General features: G+C 39.0%; 2 protein-coding genes across 6 annotated transcripts; one reads left to right on the forward strand and one right to left on the reverse strand.

The window, feature by feature from the left end:
• Nucleotides 1–26: 26 nt before the first annotated feature.
• On the reverse strand, nucleotides 27–19556 carry ipo8 (importin 8). Of its 5 annotated transcripts, none has more exons than XM_055191189.2 (25): nucleotides 19118–19548; nucleotides 18147–18228; nucleotides 17902–18058; nucleotides 17666–17824; nucleotides 17280–17436; nucleotides 15285–15374; nucleotides 15106–15200; nucleotides 14406–14490; nucleotides 14102–14236; nucleotides 13909–14008; nucleotides 12467–12543; nucleotides 11771–11887; nucleotides 11607–11696; nucleotides 8337–8502; nucleotides 7979–8139; nucleotides 7764–7889; nucleotides 4395–4470; nucleotides 4079–4204; nucleotides 3776–3873; nucleotides 3603–3698; nucleotides 3294–3514; nucleotides 2836–3038; nucleotides 1124–1348; nucleotides 792–921; nucleotides 27–675 (listed from the first exon to the last, which is right to left on the reverse strand). In XM_055191189.2, coding segments are annotated over exons 1-25 (3057 nt in total). In that variant the 5' UTR covers nucleotides 19202–19548; the 3' UTR covers nucleotides 27–674. The 5 variants fall into 5 exon arrangements, with proteins under 5 accessions (XP_055047164.2, XP_055047165.2, XP_055047163.2 ...); XM_055191190.2 differs by having other exon boundaries at nucleotides 27–680; nucleotides 4404–4470; nucleotides 19118–19544; XM_055191188.2 differs by having other exon boundaries at nucleotides 27–680; nucleotides 19118–19543.
• Nucleotides 19557–19967: 411 nt separating this feature from the next.
• Nucleotides 19968–24011, forward strand: kics2 (KICSTOR subunit 2). The gene is made up of 3 exons (XM_055191211.2): nucleotides 19968–20475; nucleotides 21014–21302; nucleotides 22693–24011. Exons 1-3 carry the CDS (start codon nucleotides 20247–20249, stop codon nucleotides 23510–23512), a joined length of 1338 nt encoding a protein of 445 aa, XP_055047186.2. The 5' UTR covers nucleotides 19968–20246; the 3' UTR covers nucleotides 23513–24011.
• Nucleotides 24012–24732: the final 721 nt, after the last annotated feature.

Here is a 24732-nt window from a genome sequence, read left to right on the forward strand (position 1 = left end):
ACCACAAAAAAATAACAGCACAGATGTTTAATGTTATAATATTTTTATGACTTAAGTTAATTCTGAAAACTGACTGTTACAAAAACATACAAACATATGACAAATATAAACATCATCCTCCTTCTTACATCTGGCCAGTGCACATTTCATCCGTTTGGGAAGAACAATGCTCACATTTCTCTGACCAACACTGTAAACCCCCATCTGTGTCTGTCTCACTCTCTGGTTAAAAGTGAGTGTCTGTCTGTTCTATCTATCGCTCGACGTGTCTCACATCACTGAGTTCCTCACTCATTCATTGCAAACGGAAGAGAGACTGTGAATAACAAAATAACATTCACTTACTTAGACATACACACAAAACTTTCAGCACACATGCGGAAACACACAATCTGTACAAATGTGCAGACAGACACACACAGCCCAGGGAAATGGGTGACCCAGAGTGACCTCTACGACCTCAAAGGGACAACCCCTCTCTGTCCAGTCTCAAAGATGTCTCGGTATTCCTTGGATAGTCTCGGTTCTGAAGAGCTTGCTGTGGGTCCTGGGTGTTGGCTCTGAGATGGCTCTGCTATCTAGAGTTCACGGTGGACCATTTCCACGTCTGAACCAGTTCTATACAGATCCAAACTCAAAGTGTCGGCTCGTCCTGCCTCAGATCAACCGGATCATCTATTCTGGGAGGCGATGATGCAGTTTTTGAATTACTTCAAGAATTAAGTAACATCTGAGTCTGAAATGTCTCAACTATTGAGATATTTATATATAGTTGCACCTTGCAAACTCACCACAGCCCTTTGATCCCGGCACTTCTCCTCTGCTGGGAAATGTTGTAGATTTCCTGCAGTTGTTTCTTCTGGTCTTCGCTCAGCGAGGTTGTGAGCGACTGATACCAGGCTGCATCCGAACTCTGAACACCTGCAATAGGGAAATTTACCCATCACTGAAAATGACACTTACACCCAACTAATTTAGTAAAGAATACCAGACACCTTCACTTGGAGTAGTTATCGTGAACAATCTTTACCTCACTTCAAGTAAAAATTGTAATAAACTCATCACACACAGCATAAGCAAACATACATGCGTGTTATATTATAAAATCAACAAGTGTGCATACGGAGTAGAGACGCAGTAAAGAACTGAAATTCGTCCTCTCCGTTGTCATAGTCCAGTGGTGTACTGTATTCCTCTAATGGGGTTCCTTCGAGACCTTCATCATCCCAGTAATCCTCATCATCGTCATCATCTTCCTCATCCTCATTGTCATTTCCTGTAGAAGCACAGGAGGACGGAAGGGCCATTGATTTTTCTCCAACCTCATCCTCATCGCTGGGAATCTCCTCTGGAAAACAGATTCAAATTCATGGAACTACAGTATACGGTAGCATAGACCAACAGGGGTTTGATGTCTGGGACTGTGTAAATTCTAAATATAGATATATTTAGATATTTAAATAATTTTCCTGTGCATCTCACACCAGTGCTAAACTTTTTAAAGCCACACTGGCTATGTTTACATGCACAAAATTTTGTCAATCTGATTGAATTTAATACGATTGAAGGTTACGATGATACAGTTTACATACACCCTAAACATTGCAATCTGATTAAAATATTGGTTTACATGTACATTCTATAGAATCCGAAGCGAACGTCAACGCAAGCGCACAGCCAGAGTTGCCAGATTTGCATATCAAAACCATCCCAAATGGACATTCAAAACTAGCCCAAAAGCATCCCAATGATTATTCACAGCCCTAATACCAATAACTAATGAACAAAATACTTTTACCTTTAACTCGCAGAAAACAACAACTGGTGGAAACAGTTAAAACAGTAGCTCAAATCTAAACGCGAAAAAAGCAGAGGACTTGGCAACGCCTCGCTCCGGTCAGCATCTCTCGACTTTATCTCTGGATTAAAGTCAAAGCGGAGTTGGAGAAAGTTGTTCTTAAAGGTGTAGCGGAGGATTTTCTCGAATTTTAGAAAATAACCGCCTTCTCCACTATTTTAAAAAAATGCAATTGGGCAACACTCCTGATTGACAACTAGGAGGACCAATATTCTTGCTGATCCACCCGGAAAAAGAAAATCCTCCGCAATACCTTTAAGAAGTTTTCAGATATAGGTGATGAAAACACACTTTTTAAAACGCTATTTTATTGCTTTAAGTAGCCTAATGTTTTAAAAGTACACATAAGCGCGGCAGACTGTACATCGCATGACCCCAGTAACTTTTCTCCTGCTGATCGGATCGGAGTACACCACCCCCTTCAATACGATCCAAATTTGCATCCGATCGACCTAAGTCATATTGATTAAGGCATTTACATGAAGACTTTTCAATACGATTAAGCCATCAATACAATACAAACGGATTATTTGGTTGCATGTAAACATACAATTTGTCAAAAGTATTTTTGTACATTTGGGATCTGAAGTTCTATTAAAAGTTCAGAATGATGTTAACCAAACACATGCCAGTCATTTCTCAGTCTGGGATGTTGTTATAGCGATACGATCAGTTCTCAGTTGTCTGTAAAATACAATGACTAATGACCAACGTGAAGCATGTGTAACATAAATAGTATTTCCTGTTGAGCATTACTATCTGTGTGGATAGATACACTTTGTGTTTTTCCACATGCCCACATTTTCTTTGATTCATATAAATGTAATACCGTATGTTATATAATATCTTGTGTCTGCTGTGGTTCCTGTTTAAAAGCAAAAAATATTAAATTAGCACCAGCTAGTATAATTATGTTTCTTTACCACATATAAAACATTAAATCTATGGAAAAACTGCCATCTTCTTCAAAATCTCACCATTTTCATCTTCCTCCAAGCCTTGAGCTCTGGAGAGCGGCTCTGGCTTAAGGACTCGGGAGGTGTAGATGTGTTTTAAGCCCAGAAAGAGAAGAAGGATTGAGGGGATGACCTGACCCGCAACTTCCTCCAGTGCTGCAGGGCGGCTGGGCAGCTCCATAAGAACGCTGAGACCAATGATGCACATCTTACGGTCGTGCAGTCTGCACAAAGAACAGAAAACGATTTATAATAACTTCAAACCATTAATTTTGTTGCTTAATAATTAATTAATGAATCAATCACTGTAATTATGTATTACTTGTTGTAGATGACTTAAAAACATATTTTTGCCATATATCTTGACTTTAAACAGCTGATCCAGATTAGAGCCGTTCACACTGATAAGTGCAATCGCTGTTCATCTGTATCAGCTGCACTTCAGACACAAAGGCATTTCCTTAATCAAACTGACTTACCCTAAGAAACATTCAGTGTCGTTCATCCATTGGTTGATGAACTGTGCTGTGATTGGCTCAGGGCTGTGGGGGAAGCGGATGTTCTCTAGTGTGTGCATCAGCAGGGTGGGGTTATAGTAAAGAGCAGCGATGACAACCTGAAGACACATGGTGCGTAATTCGCTGGACTTCACGCCGCGTGTTAACCGCTCCAACACTGCTTCCACGAACAAAGGAATACACTGAAATACACACACAACCGTTACATGATGCTTGATCAATCTCAAAACACAAAAACAACATGATTGCCTCCTAACACACACAACCGACCTGATCAATGCCACGTCCACGACATTGCAATATAATGACCTCTAGAAGTTTGGCAGCATGGCATTCTGGGTCCTCTCCAGAATCACTAGTTAAGACCTGGGGACATGTAGGTAAAGTTTATACTGGTCTAGGTCTGCAAAAGGTCTAAAAAGAACACTCGTTTGAACACAAACCTTTTTGCACATAGTGTAAATGACCTCAAGGTATTTAGGATTCGACAGCAGCATATTTGTGTCCACGGTAACGTAATTGTGCAAGAGGGGCATCATATCTGCATAAACAGGGCAATATCTTGCATCATTAACAGTAATGTCAATGCAGCCAGAGGCATTTGAAATGATTAAAGCAAGTATACACATACATCAATCTAATGACGGTGTCAAACTAGTTCACAAAATGAATTATAGTTCAAGGCGGAGCCCAAAGATCAAGTCTAGACCTGGCTTTCAGCTCGTTTTCAAATGCGCGCTAAAGACCTGTGAAGTAGTCGAAGCAGTCGTGCTGGAAGACGTCGTACAGGACACCCAACAGCTGCCACATCTGAGGTGAGATGGACTGACACGTGAGACCGAAGGCCAGTGACAAGATCTCCTCATAAAACTCTGACAGAGACGGAGGCAAAGTGATTACATACCTTACCGAAAATGTGTTGGATCATTTGTTTTTAATACATTTATACCACAGCGCCACACTGTGGTTGAAAGGCGCATCTTATTAAAAAACTCATCAAAACATTTGCCAAATGTATGTATGTTAAATCAGAATAGTAAAAACAGTGGCCCATTAACACACCTGCCATACCTATGATGGGTTTTTGCAGAACGAGACCGATGACCTGCAGGCATATCCCCTCCAGCTGCTGAGTGATCTATCATGAACCAAGACAGCATGTTAACTGATGTAAACCTTTCTGTTTTCAAAGTAAAGATCTGTTCACTCCAAGGCAAGCATGATGTAACTAATGTAACTAAACAAGTGAGTATATTTGCAAATGATTTTTGCACAAAATTGTTACCAGGATTCCCTGAATAAATGAAACAAAACACAATGTCAAGGCAAAACAAAATTAAAGCAAAACATGTTCTGAATGTATATCTAAGAGCGGCGAAGAGGTCAGTGCAAACATTGCAGTGAATCTTTAAGCTTTTTTTACAACAGTGTAGTGGGGGAAAAAAACGGTTTTCCTTTGTATTTTTTGTATGTAAAAAATTTCACGTACACAAGACACCAATGTCAAAAAGATCCATGTTTACAAGGATCCGTAAAGACGACTAAATCCGCTGTATTTTCTGATGCCTGGCCAGTAGATGGCGATGTTACTTTGTAAAGAAACACTACATGCCTTCACACATATGCATTTTTCTACAGAGCAATAGATACAAACAATTAAGACGGCAATGAGGCAGGTATATTACGAAACTTTGTTGGAGAAACGTTAATGAACTCATCATCTTTCTTGAGCAGCAAGGCTGTGTTTACGTAGGCTGCCATTGTTGTTTTAGGCTGCATTCACAAGGTACCATAATAAGGTTGTCAAACTCGTATTTGAGTCCTTAAGACGGTTGCATTCACATGCTGTTCGGTTATTTATGGGTTTGGCAACCGCATTCTATAACCGACCTCTATAAACTCAACTTCCACTTGAGCAATAGCAGGAAACTGCAAGATCTCTTAAAACTAAATGAAATTAAATCCTAATTTCTAATTCTAATCGAATGACTTCAGTCTCCTCAAAAAGCTCAAATTGTGTGTAGAGAGTTCACACTAAATACTGACTGACTAAACAATACCTAAAGAAGACATTTAGTTCTGAAAAATGTTTTGTTTTTAATCTTGTGTACACATTTTCCAGTATTTTCTGTTGTATCTTAAAAAAAGAGTGAAAATTAAATATGGATGGCCATTAAAACTTTGCTAAACCAACAAAGCTGCTGGTGGTGGCCTAAGACTTTTGCACAGTACTGTATTTAATACAAAGTAATCCCCATGACTCCTGGTGACATATGGACTTCATGATATATCTGCTTCGGTAAAATGTGCAGTTGCTGACAATGATTTTATGTTAATTCCTTTGTCAGATTAAAACTTTAAATATGGAACCACTCTTCACAATGGGAAGCATTACACATGCCAGCTGTTTTTGTTAATTATGTAATTAAAGTTTTGTCCATTGCACAAATAATACAGTTGTGTTCAAAATTATTCAACCCCAACTGAAATTGATTGTTTTGGCCAGTTTGACATTGATTTTGATCATTCAGTCATCCTGCTTACAATTACATCAAAGAGGCATGTGTAGGTCAGACAAATATAACATAACATTTATAATGAAATAACCACAAATGTCTTTTTTGTGCTCACATCATTTTCAGTTTTATTCAACCCCCAAGTGACATTCAATCTTAGTACTTAGTACAACATCCTTTTACAGTTAAAACAGCTTTTAAACGTGAAGCATAGCTTGACACAAGTGTCTTGCAGCGATCTACGGGTATCTTGGCCCATTCATCATGGGCAAAAGCCTCCAGTTCAGTCACATTCTTAGGCTTGCGCACTGCAACTGCTTTCTTTAAGTCCCACCAGAGGTTCTCAATCGGATTTAAGTCTGGTGACTGCGATGGCCACTTCAAAATGTTCCAGCCTTTTTTCTGCAACCATGCTCTAGTGGATTTGGAGGTATGCTTGGGATCATTGTCCTGTTGAAAGGTCCAACGTCTCCCAAGCCTCAGGTTTGTGACGGACTGCAACACATTGTCATCCAATATCTCCTGGTACTGAAGAGAATTCATGGTACCTTGCACACGCTGAAGTTTCCCTGTACCTGCAGAAGCAAAACAGCCCCAAAGCATGATTGAACCCCCCACCATGCTTCACAGTAGGCAAGGTGTTCTTTTCTTCATAGGCCTTGTTTTTCCTCCTCCAAACATAGCGTTGATCCATGGGCCCAAACTGTTCTAATTTTCCACAGAACACTATCCCAAAACTTCTTTGTCCACATGACTTTTGGCATACTGCAGTCGACTCTTCTTATTCTTTGGAGACAGCAAGGGGGTGCGCCTGGGAGTTCTGGCATGGAGGCCTTCAGTACGCAGGGTGCGCCGTATTGTCTGAGCAGAAACTTCAGTACCCACATCTGACAAATCTTTTCTCAGTTCCTCAGCAGTCACACGGGGACTTTTTTCCACTCTACGCTTCAGATAGCGCACAGCAGTCGCAGTTAGCATCTTTTTTCTGCCACGACCAGGAAGCGTTTCAACAGTGCCCTTTGCCTTGAATTTGCGAATGATGATTCCTATGGTGTCTCTTGGTATGTTTAACATCTTTGCAATCTTCTTATAGCCATTGCCCTTCCTGTGAAGATTAATCACCTCTTCTCTTGTCTTCCTGGACCATTCTTTTGACTTCACCATGTTTGTAACCACACCAGTAAATGTTTAGAAGGAGTTGAGTATCACAGTCATTTTAAAGCTGCCTAATTGGTGCTTATTAGGCTTTATTGCTGTTCCCTGACATCCATAGGTGTTTTCAATACCTGATTGAAAACACTTCAATGAACCTCTGTTCTTCAGAGTGGTAGTTCTTTAAGGGGTTGAATAATTGTGTCAATGAAGAATTCACAAAAGAAACATTTACTACTATATTACAAAACCAATTGATGTCATTTTAGTTGCATATGGTTCTTTAAGAAGTCATTGTAGGATTTCATTCTGAATACAATTACAAATGTACACTAAATTCCCTAAAACCCTTAACAGCATTGGGGGTTGAATAATTTTGAACACAACTGTACATTCTTTTTGATAATTACCTATTTTTTAAAAGTTTGTGTCCCCCAAACACCGTTGTTGTCGTACAAATGAACAGCCAAACGGCATAAAAACTGTTTAAGGTAAAATCACTGCCGTGTAAACAGACTCTTAGGGTGGGTTGCACCAACAAGGATTAAAGATGATCTAGGTTTACTGTCTAATTTAAACCTGGATCAAAATGAATAATAATAAAATCGAGATAAGCCTCGATTTAAACCAGATTTAGGCCTAATCCTTGTTGGTGCAACCCACCCTTGACCCTTTGTAAAGGAATTTAAATATGCTTTGTTTGTTAAAACCTTGTAAAAAAGTTTCCACTTGACAAGAGTAGTTCTCAAGCATGTGTCCTAACCTCTTTGTGGTCTTCCATGACAGTAAGGATGGTGTCTATAGTGCTGAGAATACCAAGAGCCATCACGGTCTTATCTTCACTTTCCTCGTATTCTTCGCTCTGGAGAACCTTGCTAAAGATCTCTGCCTGCATCACACAACACACATTCCTTTAAATCTATACGTTATGATTTAACAGGCGACAAATCAAGAAACAACAGCTCAGTAACTCAGTACCAGGTTCTGTGTCATGTCCACCGCTATCACAGCCATTTCCTGGTTATATTCGCAGATCATTTTCTGGATGACGCTGGTGAGGTCATCGTTTTCTGTTTCTTTGATAACATGCAGCAATTCCTGCATGACAGGCCTTATGAAGGGTCTGATATAGACCTTAGCTGCACCCACAAGAGAGACAGAAGGGATTTGTTTAAAATTGATGCCTATTAGTGTTTAAAATAAACGGATTATGATTCATATATTTTCATTAAATGCAAAAATAACTTTATTTTCTCCAATTTAACTCTTTGCATTTGATCTTAAATGATTTATATGAATCAAGAAACTTTCCAGCTTTGTCTTTGTATGTTCTGACCTTGTTCCTGGTTGCTGACAAGCGCCTGCAATGCAATAGCTGCCTCTACTTTGACAGGCATCTCCTTATCATCCACCAGGTTCTGCTTGACCAACTCCACAGCGTTCCTCAGGACCAGCTCATTGTGAAACTTGAGAGGGCTGAACGAGTGCAGGACCCAGCACGACTATAGAGAGACCACCAAAAGGCCCAGAATTACATTGACATGGTAACCAATTCGGCATTGTGAAAACCCATTTTGATTTATTTAAAAGAATTGCTAAAGACCAAGAGTTAACCCAGGTATGACGTCAGTGAACAACATCTTGCAAGTGATCACAATCTAACAAATTGGAGTATGAGAATTTATAGCCTACAGATGGTTTCAGCAGCATAAACAAACAAATGGCTTTTGTGTGCGTCCAATGAAACTGTCTATAACAACTTGATAATATTAGACCAACTTTTACGATCACATTAAAACCTAAAAATAGGAATGCTTTGAATGTTTGGCCATTAAAACTATTCAGCCAATAAAATTATAATTTTCGGTGTTCGGACAAATAAGTTAAAAGACAGAAAAAAGTTTAACGAAGAATAAAGTTTCTGTTGATGCGATCAAATAACAACCAACGTGAGCAAGAAGCAAGCATGCTTTGAAAATGTGGAAGCATTTTAAGGTATCAAAACATTTTAACTTTTTCCCCAACAGCATTTTTTTTAAAAAGTTGCCAGCCAGCACCAGCCTTTTTATGATTTTCACAAAAGATTAATGCCTTCAAAGAAAAATATTCTTCTTTAAATATATTAATATATCCAATGAAAGAACAGACCCCCTGCTTTCAAACTTCATTTGTTCTCTTTTCATTACCTCTAAAAAATCTTCAAAAAGAGCAAATTTTTAGCAAAAAGCTAAGATAATTGCATTTTTGTGAAGGTCTTTTGTTAGAGGTCAGATTCAGAGCGCTGATTAAAACAAACAAGAGTTTTTTTTACTGTTTTAGCCTCAGTGGATGCTTCTGTATTTTATACGTTTGGTAAGAGCGGCACCTCATGGATAATAGTGAAAATATGGCTTGTAATACGTTTTTTTCTTAATTGAGGAGTTAACTCGTCAATGGCGGGGAAAGAGTTAACATCGCGCCATCAGAAACGTTATTGTTCAGTAACCTTTTTCAGTCTTTACACTTATTCGAACACCAAACATTTTTTTTTACTATTCTGGCCGAATAGATTTGCTTGCTCGAACATTTGGAGCATTCCTTACTCAAAACATCTTCTTTTGTGTTTTACCCAGGGCAAAATTTCAAAATCCCTATTAGCCCTTCGGGGCAGGCACTCTTCAGTTTTTGGTAGCCCGAAATGAATGAAATAACACATACAATTACAATCATCAGTGCAAATATTTTCTTCTAACCGAAGTGAAATATCTATAAACTTCAGATTCTGAATCTGAAATATTAACCGAAGTCACAGATAAGAAAATGCCACTTGACTTTGTGGGCATAGCACAGGGTTCCTCAATTAGTTTTACCACGGGCCAAATTTTGCCAATACAAAGCCAATAGAGCCTCTAACCACAATGTTTAATCTGCTATTCTTGTTGTTGTTTTGATGCTGTTGTTTTTTTAACAAATAAAAAAAACGGGATTTTCTTGAAAACCAAATGTTCCTGCCCATCCCCACACCAGATATACTCACTATTTAAAGTGGTTCAGTGGGTCACAAAACTCACAATTTGGATCATCCAGTTACAGATCGGATCATTTTTTCGATCAGAAAAACAGGGGCTACTGTCGCTTTAAGAGCGATTCTGAACAGTCAAATATAATGTAGCCTTTTTCGTAATTCTCTTCACTGCCCGTACAATCTATATCACTTTAAAGCTTGCTGTGAGAGATTTAATTTTCTTACGTGAGGATAGTAATGACTGACAGGACAAAGTTGGAGGATTTGCCCAACAAATCCATGACAAATCAGTACAGACTGCTTCCTGTACTTTGGCTTCGTGCGAAAGTGAAAGTAAAACTCGAGCGCGCGCTCAAACGCAATTTAAATACCCAATGCCTGAATTTCATACACCATTATTACCCATCCACATCTGTCAGAGAATGCATAAGCATTTAAATATTTTTTTTCCTTCCTATAAGTCAAGATAACTCGACGGGCAGGGAGAGGATGCATTTTGATAGCCTGACTGCAAAGCACAATAGCCCCGGGACGTCGGGCTAGCGATCTTGCGAGCCCTGTTTAATGGAATTTTTTTTAAATACATTACAATACATATCCAGTTAAATGTGAGTGAATGATGAATAATGGGTTAGCACTTCCTATTGATGAATATCAGTCATGTGACCTTTTACGTCATTGCAGTTGCCTGCCGCCATCTTGAGTACCTACAGAGTAACAGTAGGCTACTGACAAGCATTGGCTTGCTTGCTATTATTTACGAATTTCTTATCTTTTACTATCTATGATTTTTACGGATATGGAAAATGGCTACAAAAGAAAACATTTCGCACCTCGACTGTCATGAAAAGAAACGCTACTTTAAAAAAAATATGTTGGTTAGGGTGTGATTCCTACTCGATCCCTGATGCGTTCTTCCAGCCGCTGTCCACTGCTACCGAACTACCACTATTTTACAACACCAAGAGGGTGAGACACAACATGAAACTTTGCTCGAAGTATCACCTGTGTCTCATGAACGCGAGCATTGAAAACATTGTTTGTGTACAAAGAGTTTACTAAAATGAAGCTTTTGAACAACTGACTTTAGCTGTTATGGTGTTTGCTCGCCATCTTTGCCAGACATAAAGAATCGATCTCCGAATGAGAATGAATGAATCTCATATGAGGCTCCTTTTCAACTAGGTCAATAATGTTTTTCACTTCCGACAAAACAACGAATCATTAGTGCATTTATATGAAACTATGCTTTAGGAGCTATCCATCTTTACTCTCCTCCCTCCTTACGTTGCATTCGGAGATCGATACATCTTGACTGGCAAGATGGCGGCGAGCGTACACAAAAACAACCAAAGTCAGTTGTTCAAAACCTTCTTTTTAGTGAACTCTGTGTACACAAACAATGTTCTCAATGCTCATTATCATGTTGAGCAAAGTATTATGTTATGTCGAGCCTTCTTAGTGTTGTAAAAATAGCGATTTTGATGCTCACAACATATTGAAGGCATAGCTTCTAGTTCTTTTGGGACCACTTCAGGTACTGAAAATGGCGGAAGACAACTTTTGATGAAATCCATTCGTATTATTGAAGCACACACTTACCCTTGCTCTTAAATATCCTAGCTTAGAGTTTAACAGAGGAAAAGCATAGTTTTGTAACATAAGCTCCATCTGGTCCCTGTACACCCGCTTCTGCAAAAAGACACAAAACAAATGAAGAAATGTTGTCACCTGAACTGATCGCACATCATCTAATTAAATCTAACCTTGAGCAAAGGTTGAGCCAAGGCGCCAATGACGTGCAGTGCCCCATCCTTCCTGCGGGGGTCAGCGTTAGGGTCCATGAGGCTCTGGTGACAAAACTCCATCATTTGTGGCAAGACCTGAAAAGCACAAATACAGGTCAAAAGGTCTGCTCTACTGATCATGCAGATATGTAGCATTAAATCGTGTAAGCTGTTGTGAAACAAACCATCTCAGCCTCAGCAACAATCCATTCACAGACTATCTGCTCTGTGATTGCCATGATTGGTGTGCAAAGGTTTTGGTTCACTTTGTATTAGGTGTATTGTAAAAATAATCTAATTATCAAAGCATCAAAGTTTGATTTCACTCATTGGTGATACTTTCATGTCAATCTCTAAAATGACTTTACGAAGTCAATATAAAAGATATCAAGGTTATATTTTCACAGCCTACATATGTTCTTTACATTATGTAGGATGTATGTAGATGATAAAACAATTAATCAAATACTTTTTGCATGCAACACAGCATTTCAAGACACCTTCAGTAACAAAGTTTATAATAATACAAATAATATATTTTCACATGTGATTAAGTCATTATAAAAAAATTAGAGGCCAACCAAAGGTGGTTGTTCTCTGCGGTCACATGAAAAAAAAAAAACTAGGAGCAAACAATAGATGTAAACAATAGCTCCGGTCGGAGGGTGGACGTACCTCTTTCCTTTTCCTGGCTGCTTTACACAATAGAGTTTGAGCCGCTGTGGCGGGGAACACATGATCATCGAACATATCTACATGAGCACAGACACAGGAAAAATCAGCTTATATAACAATCAACCATCAGCCAATCAGATCATTTCTGTCCTGAATTGTATCCAGGTAATTAAAGAGCAACTATCGTCCGATTCTAGGGCTGGGTATTGTTTAAAATCTTTCGTTCCGGTGCCAATTTCGATACATCTGTTTCGATACCGGTTCCTAACGATACTTTTTCGATACCATATGTTTTAAAATCCATTTAAACATTAACAAAAATACATTAAACACACAACTTTTATTTTTCACCTTAATTAAAACAGATTCTGGTAACACTTCTCACTCAGGGTAACATTATTAATAAAACTGGTTGTGCTTTTTGGATAGGGGTGCGCCAGCAGACACACTTATCAGTTTTTTTATGAAAATAAGGAAACAAAGATAAAGAAATTAAGAATATAATTAACACTGCTTTATTTTATGAAATGTAAAATGGTATTTAGCTTGGACTAACAGGATTTAAATAAGTGGGTTCATTATAGCTGCAACTTTGACAAAAAGTTAAAATATTTAAATGAGTGACTGAGTTTTACTGGGAAGATTTGTATGCATGTGTGTTTTTGTAAACAATACTCAACTTCATAATTATCAAAATATTAAATACATTTGGGATTTTTAAAATGAGTATAAAATGCATTCAATGTCATTTAATTCAAGTGAAATTAGCAAACCAGTTAAATGGAATTTTAGTTCGTTTTAAATAACAAGCCAGGTTTGTAAGACGTGCTGGGTTAAGTTTGAACCATAGACGGTAAAAAATAGGTTTAAACGCATCGTCCATTTTGGGAGACAAGGACATGAAGTCTTTGCGATGCGGAGAGACAGGCGCGAGTATTTCATAAGCATTGAGAGACACAAGCTGCGCGCGTGGGTCAAGTTTAAACACCTTAAACACCTTTGCGCGAGAAAGTTTGCCATGCGGAACAAAGCGCGAGTAAAACAAGCAGAGAGACAGGCTGCGTGCGTGCTTTAAATTGAAACCCCTCGTCAGTTTAAGAGAAGCGCCGTTTTGGTTGACGTGCCTTTCACGGAGACAACACGGCCATACTTGCGCTAACTGTATTGGGAAGACAACTGTCACAAAGCCTTTCTGTATATTTCTCATATTGCATCCTTTCTAAACGTATGTTGGGTGACTGCGAGTTTGACAAAAACAGTGTTGATAAAAGATGCAATTAAAATTTCTAATATAATGCTCGCATACTTGAAAGTTTTCATAAAAAAAAAAGATCGTAAAGCTAGACTAATGACATATTGACAAACCTTTATGTAGACACAGTCATTTCTTGAGCAAGATATTTTGGGTGCAGAAAATCAAAACTATAGGAAAGTGCACTTACTGAATTTCATGCGGATATACTCATAAGGATCTTCTTGCCAAAGTCTTTCATCTTCATCTTTATAGCACATAAGAGGAAACACCACCTCCTGAGTTATGGTCTACAGAGAGAGAGAGGAAAAAATAAGTCATAATAACGCCTTATACAAAGATAATTTATATAGTCAAACAGTTGTTTTACAGTTTGTTCACACCTGCATGTGTGGTTTCATGTGTTTCCATGTAATTGAATGAGAGACACCCTGTGTCACATAGGTCAATGTCTGCTGGAGAACCCGAGGACTCACATACTGCTTCTGTCTGTGCTGGTCGATCACTTTTAACAACACCTGAAGCAATCCAAGAAAATGCCATTTAGTTCACAATACAGTGACGTTTTTTGGACATGCACCATGGTTAATTCATGGTAAGTTACCCTGTAAATACAATGATATGATTATTTGATGCCATCGCTGTACCATGGTACCACTACAGTATGTTTTTGTAAGCAGTTAACACCTGCTGGATCCCTACAGCATAAGTCTTTAGGAAAAAGTCAGCAAACTCAAAATACTCCTTTGTGACATTCCCTGGACTTCCATATCTGAGGATACATCAAATAAACATGTTGGAAAAATTGTTGACATGTTAAGAGTTTGTGACATTTCTGTACTGTGTATAAACAGTATAATAATCACAGTATGATTTAGGGCTGTAACAATTTATCGTGCAAATGCGTGTTTTCTCAACAAATGAATTTGAATGAATTACGGTGAATCCAAAAGCCAGGGGTCGCTCTCGTGCAGAAACTCCATTTGTGCCACAGAAGAAGTAGCATTGCAAACGCTATTCCAGGAAATGTCGACAGTAATATGTATATTGCAATTCTTCAGATTGTTTCAGGTATTTTCATGATAATAAAGAATATTTTGAATGATTGTGTTTGACGAGTGTTGCTTTTTTAAATGCACGTTATAAACGACTCCGACTCATAATGATTTTAGATTGATAAGGACTTCTTACTGACCAAAACGCCATAGTACACACACAAGCTGCGCATGAAACACAGAATCGCAATGCAGAATCGATTTTAGGCAGGTCTTTTTAATGGGACACGCAATATGTCGTTAAAGCCCTAGTATGATTTATTGAAAATTTCATCTTTTAAAGTTTCTATTGAAAGCACAAATAAGGCTCACGGTTCATTGTGTTCACAGACCTCTCGAAAATTCTTGTGAGGATGTGCAGAGCCCATTTCTTGCACTTCCACCAGATGAGTTCAGGTCGATCATCTTCATCGACTTCAAGAGTCTCCTGGAGATAATTCGGCAGAAAGAGAGATGAGTTATATCTTCACTGAGAGAATGATGCTTGTCTGTATTCAGAGACAAAACTTACTGCGGGGACGTCACGGTCCACAACCGTCCTCAGGATCTCCATCCAGTGTGTCATGACTGTGTTATTGATCAACTGTAGGGGAAGGGAATACTGCACACACACACACACACACACACACACACACACAGTTAGCAATATACTATTGCATCCACTTTTATCATGCTAAAGAGTAATGGGTCATATACACCAAATGCGAATTCAACGTTTTGCACAAGTAGATTACTACAAAGTCAATGCAAAGATGCGAATAGACACAAAAAGACATGCTATTCGCCTCAAACATGTCTTTGCGCAAGTTGAAAATATTCAACCCAAGTGAAAAATTTGCATGACAGCAAGTTAAATTCGGCGAGTAATTTAGAGCGAGGAACGCGATGCTTCGTGTTTGGTGTGTACACAGCATTAGACAGAGTGATCAAGCTTTGATGTCAGCCAATTTATGAAAAATAAAAACATTATTTTTTTCTCATGTGTTTTTTATTTAGGGTTAGTTTAGAATTAATATTTTAACAATTAAAGGGGGCATGTCACAATACTTTTTAAAGATGTAAAATAAATCTTTGGTGTCCCCAGAGTACGTATGTGAAGTTTTAGCTCAAAATACCATATAGATGCACTAATGGCGCTTTTCCATTGCATAGTACACCACGGTTTGGTTTAGGTCGGGTCGGCTTTTCCACTGGGTGCAGTACGTAGTACCCGATACTTTTTTTAGTACCACCTCGGTCGGGGTTCCAAGCGACCCAAGCTGATAACAAAATGTGATGCGAAAACACTGTTGATCACTGATTGGTCTAAGACAGGGGTGCCCAACACTGTTCCTGGAGGGTTACCGTCCTGCAGATTTTAGCTCCAACCCCAATCAAACACAGAATGAAGTAGCTAATCAAGGTGTTCAGGGTTGCTTGATAATTACAGACAGGTGTGTTGGAGCTGGGTTGGAACTGAAGTCTGCAGGACGGTAGCCCTCCAGGAGCAGGGTTGGGCACCCCTGGTCTAAGAGAATTGTCATTACAATCGTCACCGCTATAATGTAAAGATTAGCTTTACCTTTATGCTAGCTATTGCTGTCTCGAGTAAACCTGTTGTCATCTGTGCTTTGCTGTAAGTTCCCAAACTTCCTTTTAGCGATGAAAAACATCCATACTTGCAGTTTGTGGCGGCACATTTACGACACAAACATCCGCAAATATGCTTAAATGTAACTTAAATGAGGCTCAGCGGAGCGCGTCGACTGACGCCTCACGTGTTTATACAGAAACTGTCATGTGAGACAGAGGTAGTGATAAATGCCATTTGCAAACATCTATTTGTGGTGGTCAATTTTAATTTTGTGGCGGACTAAGAAATAAATGAATGTATGGAAATGTACAACAACACTCTCACTTATATGATGTCATAGCAGTAGGCAGCGCAAATATAACGACACGCCTATAATCACTCCAACTCTGAAGTGTTACTAAACTCGATGGAAAAGCTAACCAAGCCAAAGTGAGGTGAGCTGACCCGACCTGACCCAAACCAAACCGTGGGGTATTATGCAATGGAAAAGCACCATAAATGGCAGTGCCGTGGTTGGATAGGGCAAATTAAGGGCCGATATTATCCCTTTCTGACATCACAAGGGGAGCCAGATAACAATTAGCTATTTATCACATGCTTGCAGAGAATGGTTTACCAAAACTAGGTTACTGGGTTAATCTTTTACACATTTTTGAGGTTGATAGAAGCACTGGGGACCCAATTATAGCACTTAAACATGGAAAAATTGCATGATATGTCCCCTTTAAAGTTTATTTGTTATTTTACAAACTTTTTTATCATTTTTGTGATGGATGGATTAAATTTATTTTGGTACATGATTTGAAACTAACTTTGATTCTCAGGAAACATACAACTGATACAATGTATCAACGAAAATGTCTATTACTTAATAGCTTTAGTATGCAATATTTATTCTAATTGTAACAAACACAGTAGCGTGCACACACAAACCTGCACAAGCGCATGGAAGATTTTCAGGATCTGTTTCTGGATGAGCACTGATATGAAGGTAGCATCAGACAGGAGCTGAATGATGATCTGCTGGATCCGTGGCAGGAAGATCTGCATCGCAGCCAACAGGGGATCCCGCTCCTCTGCCTTCTTAAACCTGACCCCAAACAGACCCCCTTGGCTTAAATTTTTCACACAGATCTCATCTGCCATTGCGTTGGGCTGACTGAGAAGCTTAAAAATGTTTTGAAAGAGCCACAGTATTTACCTTTTTAGAAGAAATCAACCTTCAAATGATTTACAGTCAATCACCTTTGCACCCTAAGTTGCATTCAAAAATGGGATCCTTAATGCCAGGGATCCCTACAAAATTTGTGATCACTTACTCGTAAGTTTTGACGAGTTGATAGAGAGCGAGCAGACTCCCATACCAGCTTCCAGTATTCTGTGACTGAAGGTAGAGGTTAATCTTATCCACCACACCCGTCCACCTCCCAGGAAAATCATGCTTTATTATGACCCGTAAACATACTGTCAACTGAGCCCTGCCAACCAAAATAGAAAGAAAGTTTGACATCATACCACTCATGATTACCGAACAGACGCAGTCAAACTGACTCACCTTATAGACTCTGGACAGCGAATAATGGCCTCCACCATGTTTTCTCGAATCTGGCCACGGTCATTTTCATGGATGTTGAAGGGAAAAACCACCTCGCCCAGCTGGGGCTCTCGGTCCTGCCAGTACTGACTCACCATGTTCTTCAGGTAGATGGCAGCTGCAGAGAGGAAGTGATGTCACCAACTGTGTCATCCACAGTTCCATTACACAAAATTTGTTCTCTCCATGTGTAGAGTTTTTCTCACCTGCCTGTCGCACAGGAAACTCCACCTGGTCCGACAAAATGATCTGCAGCAAGGTGGGTGCGAAGTTGATGATCTTGTAGGACTGAAAGAGACATTTGTGAAACTGAAACGCTGGGTGACAGACATCAAGATTTTTGGAAACAATTACTGCATTATCAATCAGCAAACCTGCCCCCATTTATACAGATTCAGGTTGTTCTTACCATTTACTACTTACTGTAGCGGGTTCTCAAACTGGTTTAGCACCAAAATTATTCATCGTACAATTTTTCCTTAAAAATTTTGACAGTGTCATACAATTTTAATGCAATATATTGAACCGAAACGATTAATAAAAAGAAAATCTAAAATAACATTAAACAATATAGATTTAGTATTTGTCAAAAGCATTTGTTTTTGCAAAATACTGATCTGAGTTCAGCTGCAACAGAGATTTGACTTTACATAGTAGGCTGTTGGAAAGGCAGATTGCACAAAGTTGCATCATTGGTCTGTACCCATGCTGATTTACATGGAGCACAACCAGAAAAACAAAATCACAAATCACATTACAACATCACACCTAAAGCTGGTTTATACCATCTATACTGTTGGATTATTTCTCACTTGCACTAAACTATTTTTTATTATGTTAAATCATATATAATGTATTATTTATGTATATGTTATAATATAACAAACATTATTATGATTTAGTGTATTTTTGTGGAGGTAGACTATTGTGTGTGGTTGCATCCCACAATCTATTGTTGCATAGTAATGCCATTGATGATTTACAACTAGTTTGCAGCCTTAACCACACGTGAGCATTAATTTAAACAGACAACATTGACTATACATTTACATTTTATTATCCTGTCTTGTGCATTAAGATCAGGCCACCCTACAGCAAAGGCATTAAAAACACATCAGGTCGTATGGTGCTTCGGTTCTTCAAAGACACAACAAACTTCTTTAGATAGATGACTGACCTGGTTGAGTTCATTCTCAGCCGCAACCCTGAGATTCGGATCTATGGTGCCTTTTAAAGCCTGTATGATGCGATTAGGATCCATGAGGCCTGATGCGACTGACAAATCTGAACAATTTTGGACTATCGGACAGATGAACGGACGATCAGATGTGTCGGATCTTACAGGCAGCCCTCAGCCCCGCCCCAGTCTGCCAACAATCGACAGTCATCGTCGCAAAGAGCAACTCCGAAGAGAAACGTTTGCGGTAGTACATGGCGGTAGTAGACGTAATGAAATAAAAAATATACATATTTATCATATATCTGCATTACATATACACAAGTGTGTGGAAACCTAACAATCTAAATTCAGTTTTTTGTGCTTAACATTTTTCTACATAAAACTATCATAAATAATGTAAAGAACACCAGTGAAACATCAAAGTGAAAATGTAACCTTGATATATTTAGTTAGATTATGAGACTTAAGCCTGGTTTTTACAAACAAATTACAATAATTTTTTACTTATTAAAAAATAATGACATCATTTGTGGAGATGTTTTAAAACTAGCCCTAAATATGGTTTATATGCATTTTATATAGTTTTATAATTTTAAAATAAATTTAAATAAAACAATAATTTATTTTTAGATATTTGTATAATGTAATAGAATTTCAATAACACTGTGTAATTTGCTTACAAATTTAATAATTTGAAGTTTGATCAACCATAGTAAAAAAAATATGAAAATGTCTCCATATTATTAAGGTTTAAAATAAAATATTCTGTGAAAACTGCATATGCAAATAAAACATAATAAATGCGTATTTCAGCATTACTTTTGAATTCGCGTTTTTACTAGCTAGAATATGTCCCTTTTGACTTGCCGTAGTATTTACATGGAAGCTAATCATGGTGGCACTGTGTGCTAAACATGTACATTTTACATACAAAAAAACCTATCCGAATCTTTTAAATTTGTTTGTTTAACTTTTTTCTGCAACCGCCCAGTAAACTATAAACCGACCCAAACACCCACAAACAGTATTTAAAGTAAACTAAATACAGATATCGCATGAATGTGCAGCAGCTGTCAGCGAATCTCAAGTCTGTCCGGATCGGACCCCGTGATCTTTCTCTATAATCATGTCTGATGAAGAACTGCGGCCGGTTCCGAAAGAACGAGCCGTCCTGGAGAGTTTCTTCACCCAGCTCGGAACGTTCTGGTTCGACAGGGCGAAAGATTATGTGGAGAAAGAGAAGGACGCCAGTAAGAGCGCAGGGGCCATCTGGGCGTCTTTACTGTCTGCTCTCGCCCACCTGGCAGCTGCGGAGAAAGCTTACCACAACATGACTTTCCTCGGCCAGAAACTAGGTATGATAAATGCATTGTTAACGTTGTACGTATAGAAGAAAGTACTGTGGCGGTACAATAATAGTACTTCACAGGTGTACTATAGTGATATCATAGTATTCTTTGTTATTGTTGTCCTAACATTGTGTTTCCCTTGTGTGAACTTTTGCACATTTGTCAGATGCTCCAATTTAAAGTGACCAACAGTGCATTCAAGCTATTTTGTTTTCAGCATGTTTCCCTGGGAATCGAATCCCTGACCTTTATGTTGCTAGCGCAATCCAATTGAGCTAGGAACAGATATAATGAAACATTTTCAGCAATTCACTGAATTGAACTGTCACAAACTTGACATAAACTCAGCTGCTGCTGCTTAGAGTTGTATTTTGCACAGCAGATGGCGCCACGTGGCCAAAACATAATGCATCTCTGTCCGTTTATTCTACTGGCTTACATGTTTGACAGTAGTAAAGGCCCTTTGCAAAGTAATTATTGGTTGCTGTTTTGGTTAACTGATTTGCCATTACTAATGCGTATCCGTCTTTGGTGCAACTTGCAGGTGGCCAGTCATTCTTCAGCCGAAAGGATTCCTTCAGGTCTATTTACACATCTTTACACAATGAACTGAAGAAGGTGGTCTCCATGGGTCGCCACACACCCGGGGGCTCCACTCTTAACCTGGAGGATCTGCTGTCGCATTTGTCTGAGCAGCTCTGTCATTTCACACAGGCCAGGATGGAAATCGCTGACTTCTACGAGAAGTTGCATTCGCTGAGCAGCCAGAAGACGGTTAACTCTGAGGAGCTTGTGAGCACCTTGGAAACAATTTTGCAGAAGTACAGTTCCAGGTAGACTGTCATTAACTGTTCAGAGTTACAATGTTTTTGGTCTTGGAGGGTAAATATGTAAAGAATTTCATCAGAGATGTCAATGACTATTCTTTATATTTCTTAGAGAGACGTTGTGTGTTGTTTGTGTTTTTTTTTTTAATTTGATATACACATTCAGACGCCCTTACCCCTGGAGGCGTCCCCAAAGTGTCACCGCTGTGACGCAGTGCGAGTTCCCTCTAAAGAGAACTGTAACAATGTATCTTAAAAGGTATCTCGATGTAACCTTGCTCTCACTTGAAAGGTGTCCCCACATTTAGTCCTTGAATTTGAGGGTATTGCACCTGGAAAGTCCTTGAAATGTCCTTGAATTTGAAGTTAACTAAGGTGTGGGAACCCTGTGAGTGTCGTTTTAAACATGCTGATCAAATGTGGTATATTCTTTAGGTGGTCTACGATGACCTGAAATACATAAGAGCAGTCTGACTTGCGCTAAACATTTCACAAGCTCTCAGGTTCAAGGAGAAGACCTGTTAGCAAATGAAATTTATGATTAAGCGGTATGCATATGCCGTATGAAGCTCAGAGCTCTCTTACTGGATGCTCAAGGTGAATTCTGCACTTTGCTAAAAGAGAGAGAGAGAGAGCAATAGAAAAGATAAATGATTCCCTTCAGAGAGAGCGAGAGAGAGTTGGAAAGACTAAAACCAAGCGTCAAGTCATTTCTGGAGTAGTGGAGAAGTGTTATCTAATCAAGTGCTTGGATTCAGAGATTGAGCCTTGACCTTGGACCATCAGCAGATGTTATTTGCTTCTATTGTACATGTAAATACGACCCAGTCTGTGAAAACCTAGCTAAATGTTATATCTGCACATGAAGCTGGGTCAGCTCCACTTCTTATTGTCTTTATCATTTATTTCAGGTGGTATTTCTATCGCTCTTATCATGTTCTCTGTCTGGCTGCCTGCTAAGACATGTAATTAATGATCAGTCAGGGGTGAAGAATTTCCCTCACTGCTGCTGAATGCTGGAGATGTAATGAGCTCAATGCGCCCCTGCAGTATTCATGACTTTCTCCAGTGTTAATGAGCAAAAAAACAAGCTGCTACGGCTTCTCTCGCTCCCAAAACACAGAGATGTCGACCATCACCACCTAATATTGATATCAGAGTTCTGTTTTTAATCTTCTGGTGGTGTATAAAGCTGTTATATTATCATCCAGTGTGTAGCGGGGGTTCCTGTATCTATTAATGTTGATAGAGCATTGCGTTAAGGTCATGGGTTTCATTCCCGTGGCACAAATACTGATCAAATGCATACCATGCAGTGTAAGTTGCTTTTGGAAATGCGAAAAACACAAATGTGTGATCCCTGACAGCCAATTTTGTCTTTCATTAAATGCTGCAGGTTTCACCATCCCATCCTGAGTCGTCTGGAGAGCAGCTTCCAGGTGGAAGTGGATGTTCTGACGCAGCTGTTGCAGTGCCAGGCGCAGATCTCCGAGTGGCATTTCCTCCCATCCCTGCTGAACCTGCACGGTGCCCAATCCAAACTTCAGACCTGGGGTCAGGTGTTCGACCGGCAACGCGAGACCAGGAAACACCTGTTTGGAGGGCAATCCCAGAAGGCCGTGCAGCCCCCACATCTCTATGTGTGGCTGCAGCGTCTGCAAGCGACACTCCTGGCCAAGTTCAGCTTCTACTTCCACGAGGCGCTCAGCCGGCAGACGTCGCAGTCCGAAATGAAAACCATGACGGCACGCACCTGCCCCGATCACTTTGGCAAGATCTCGGCCTTTATTCGCAAACATGACGCTTTTAACGTCTCCTTGATCTTCGATAACCGTGGATCAGAGAGCTTTCAGGGACATGGCTACCATCATCCACATTCATATCGTGAAGCACCTAAAGGTGTGGATCAGTTTCCAGCCGTGGTGTCACTTCCTGGTGGAGAAAGGCCGGTCACGCATTGGCCTAACGTTATCATGATCATGACGGACCGCTCTACGGATCTCAACGCTCTGGATAAGGTGGTCCACTTCTATGATGACAAAGTCCAGAGCACGTACTTCCTAACCAGACCCGAACCTCACTTTACGATAGTGGTGATCTTTGATGGAAAGAAATCGGAGAGAGACACGCACATTGTGGCATTCCTGCAAGAACTAACAGGGTCACTGAGGAACACCAAACCCTTTACAACACTTAAACCAGGCTCCAAAGGCTAACGTTTATACAGTACCTACAGCTTACCGTTTTAAAACACAAAACTCACCTGTTTCATTGAATATCATTTCCTCACCCTTTGTTGACGTTAAATGTTGTTGAACATTTATGATATATTACGGTTGCTATTTTACTCAATATGCTGCTGGAACTGTTCATGTGATTCATGCTCTCTTTTTATCTCCCTAGAGCGTATATAAGAGGTCCAAAAGTTTTCAGACCAAAGACAATACATCTGTTAATAGGCAATAATGTTTACCTTAATTTTAATTTGCTCTATGCTGATGCTGATCATTTGCATAGTTTTTTCTTTCTTTCTGTAAAGCAGTTGTGCTTTGCTTAATGTAAAAGGGACCCATTAACAAGAAATGTGATTTTTCTTTTATTGGTAGTTTACAACATATTTTAATAACTTTGATTTTATCAATTTGACAGTTTTCTCCAACCACTGTGAAGATAAATCGCTTGCTGAAATAAAGTTTTCAATTAAGTATTATACTATTACCGCATTGTGTTAAAATGATTGTTGTAGACAAAAATTGTTTTTTTACGCATGATGGAAAATGTCACAAATGGTGCTGATAATTTATAGTTTTATATTTTTTATTTATATATTATTTTAATTCAATATAATTATTTAATTTGATTGATTTCATAAACATCTTGTATATTAAATTCGTTTTTTATCTTTATACATGATCTGGAATATTATGAGCATAGTGCACTCATTTATTGTACAACAATACTTTATTTGTACAAGCAAGGGTGTTAATATTTAAAAAAAAATGGACATTGGTCATACAGTACATATATTAGTTCACTTAATTTCCCCAGAGAGGGTTTAGTACACTCTAAAAATGGCTGGGTTATTTTTTCAAATACGATGATAATTCAACAGGAATTTAAAAGCGGTTCCCTGTGGATTCAGCCATTTGCTGCTGGTTTTAGAAATACCTTTTGTCAAGGTTTCGCATCACCTTACAACGGTAAAAATATCAGAAGTAAATAAACTGAGGACTGTACGTTATTATATTCATTTTCATGCAGATGTAAACCCATATGGACAAAAAGATGACAGCAGCTCAGCTAAAAAATAAAATTAGACATAATACTTGGGCATAAAAGGCTACGAACTTGTCATGAATAAAACAGAAATATGACAGGATTTGAACTCAGATCATGCGTCTGCCCAATCCACTGTGCACAGCACTACCCAGTAGAC

Source organism: Misgurnus anguillicaudatus, chromosome 1 (genome assembly GCF_027580225.2).
Source record: "Misgurnus anguillicaudatus chromosome 1, ASM2758022v2, whole genome shotgun sequence".
NCBI lineage: Eukaryota > Metazoa > Chordata > Actinopteri > Cypriniformes > Cobitidae > Misgurnus > Misgurnus anguillicaudatus.

Bases quoted from the DNA above. Each gene is read 5' to 3' on its own strand.
- ipo8 (XM_055191189.2), bottom strand. From the start codon at position 19,201: ATGGATCCTAATCGCATCATACAGGCTTTAAAAGGCACCATAGATCCG. The intron at 15,201-15,284 runs GTAAGTTTTGTC...AATTATCTCCAG, and splicing joins TGGACCGTGACGTCCCCGCA to GAGACTCTTGAAGTCGATGA. The intron at 11,697-11,770 runs GTTAGATTTAAT...GTCTTTTTGCAG, and splicing joins TGGCTCAACCTTTGCTCAAG to AAGCGGGTGTACAGGGACCA.
- kics2 (XM_055191211.2), top strand. From the start codon at position 20,247: ATGTCTGATGAAGAACTGCGGCCGGTTCCGAAAGAACGAGCCGTCCTG. The intron at 20,476-21,013 runs GTATGATAAATG...TGCAACTTGCAG, and splicing joins TTTCCTCGGCCAGAAACTAG to GTGGCCAGTCATTCTTCAGC. The intron at 21,303-22,692 runs GTAGACTGTCAT...TAAATGCTGCAG, and splicing joins TTGCAGAAGTACAGTTCCAG to GTTTCACCATCCCATCCTGA.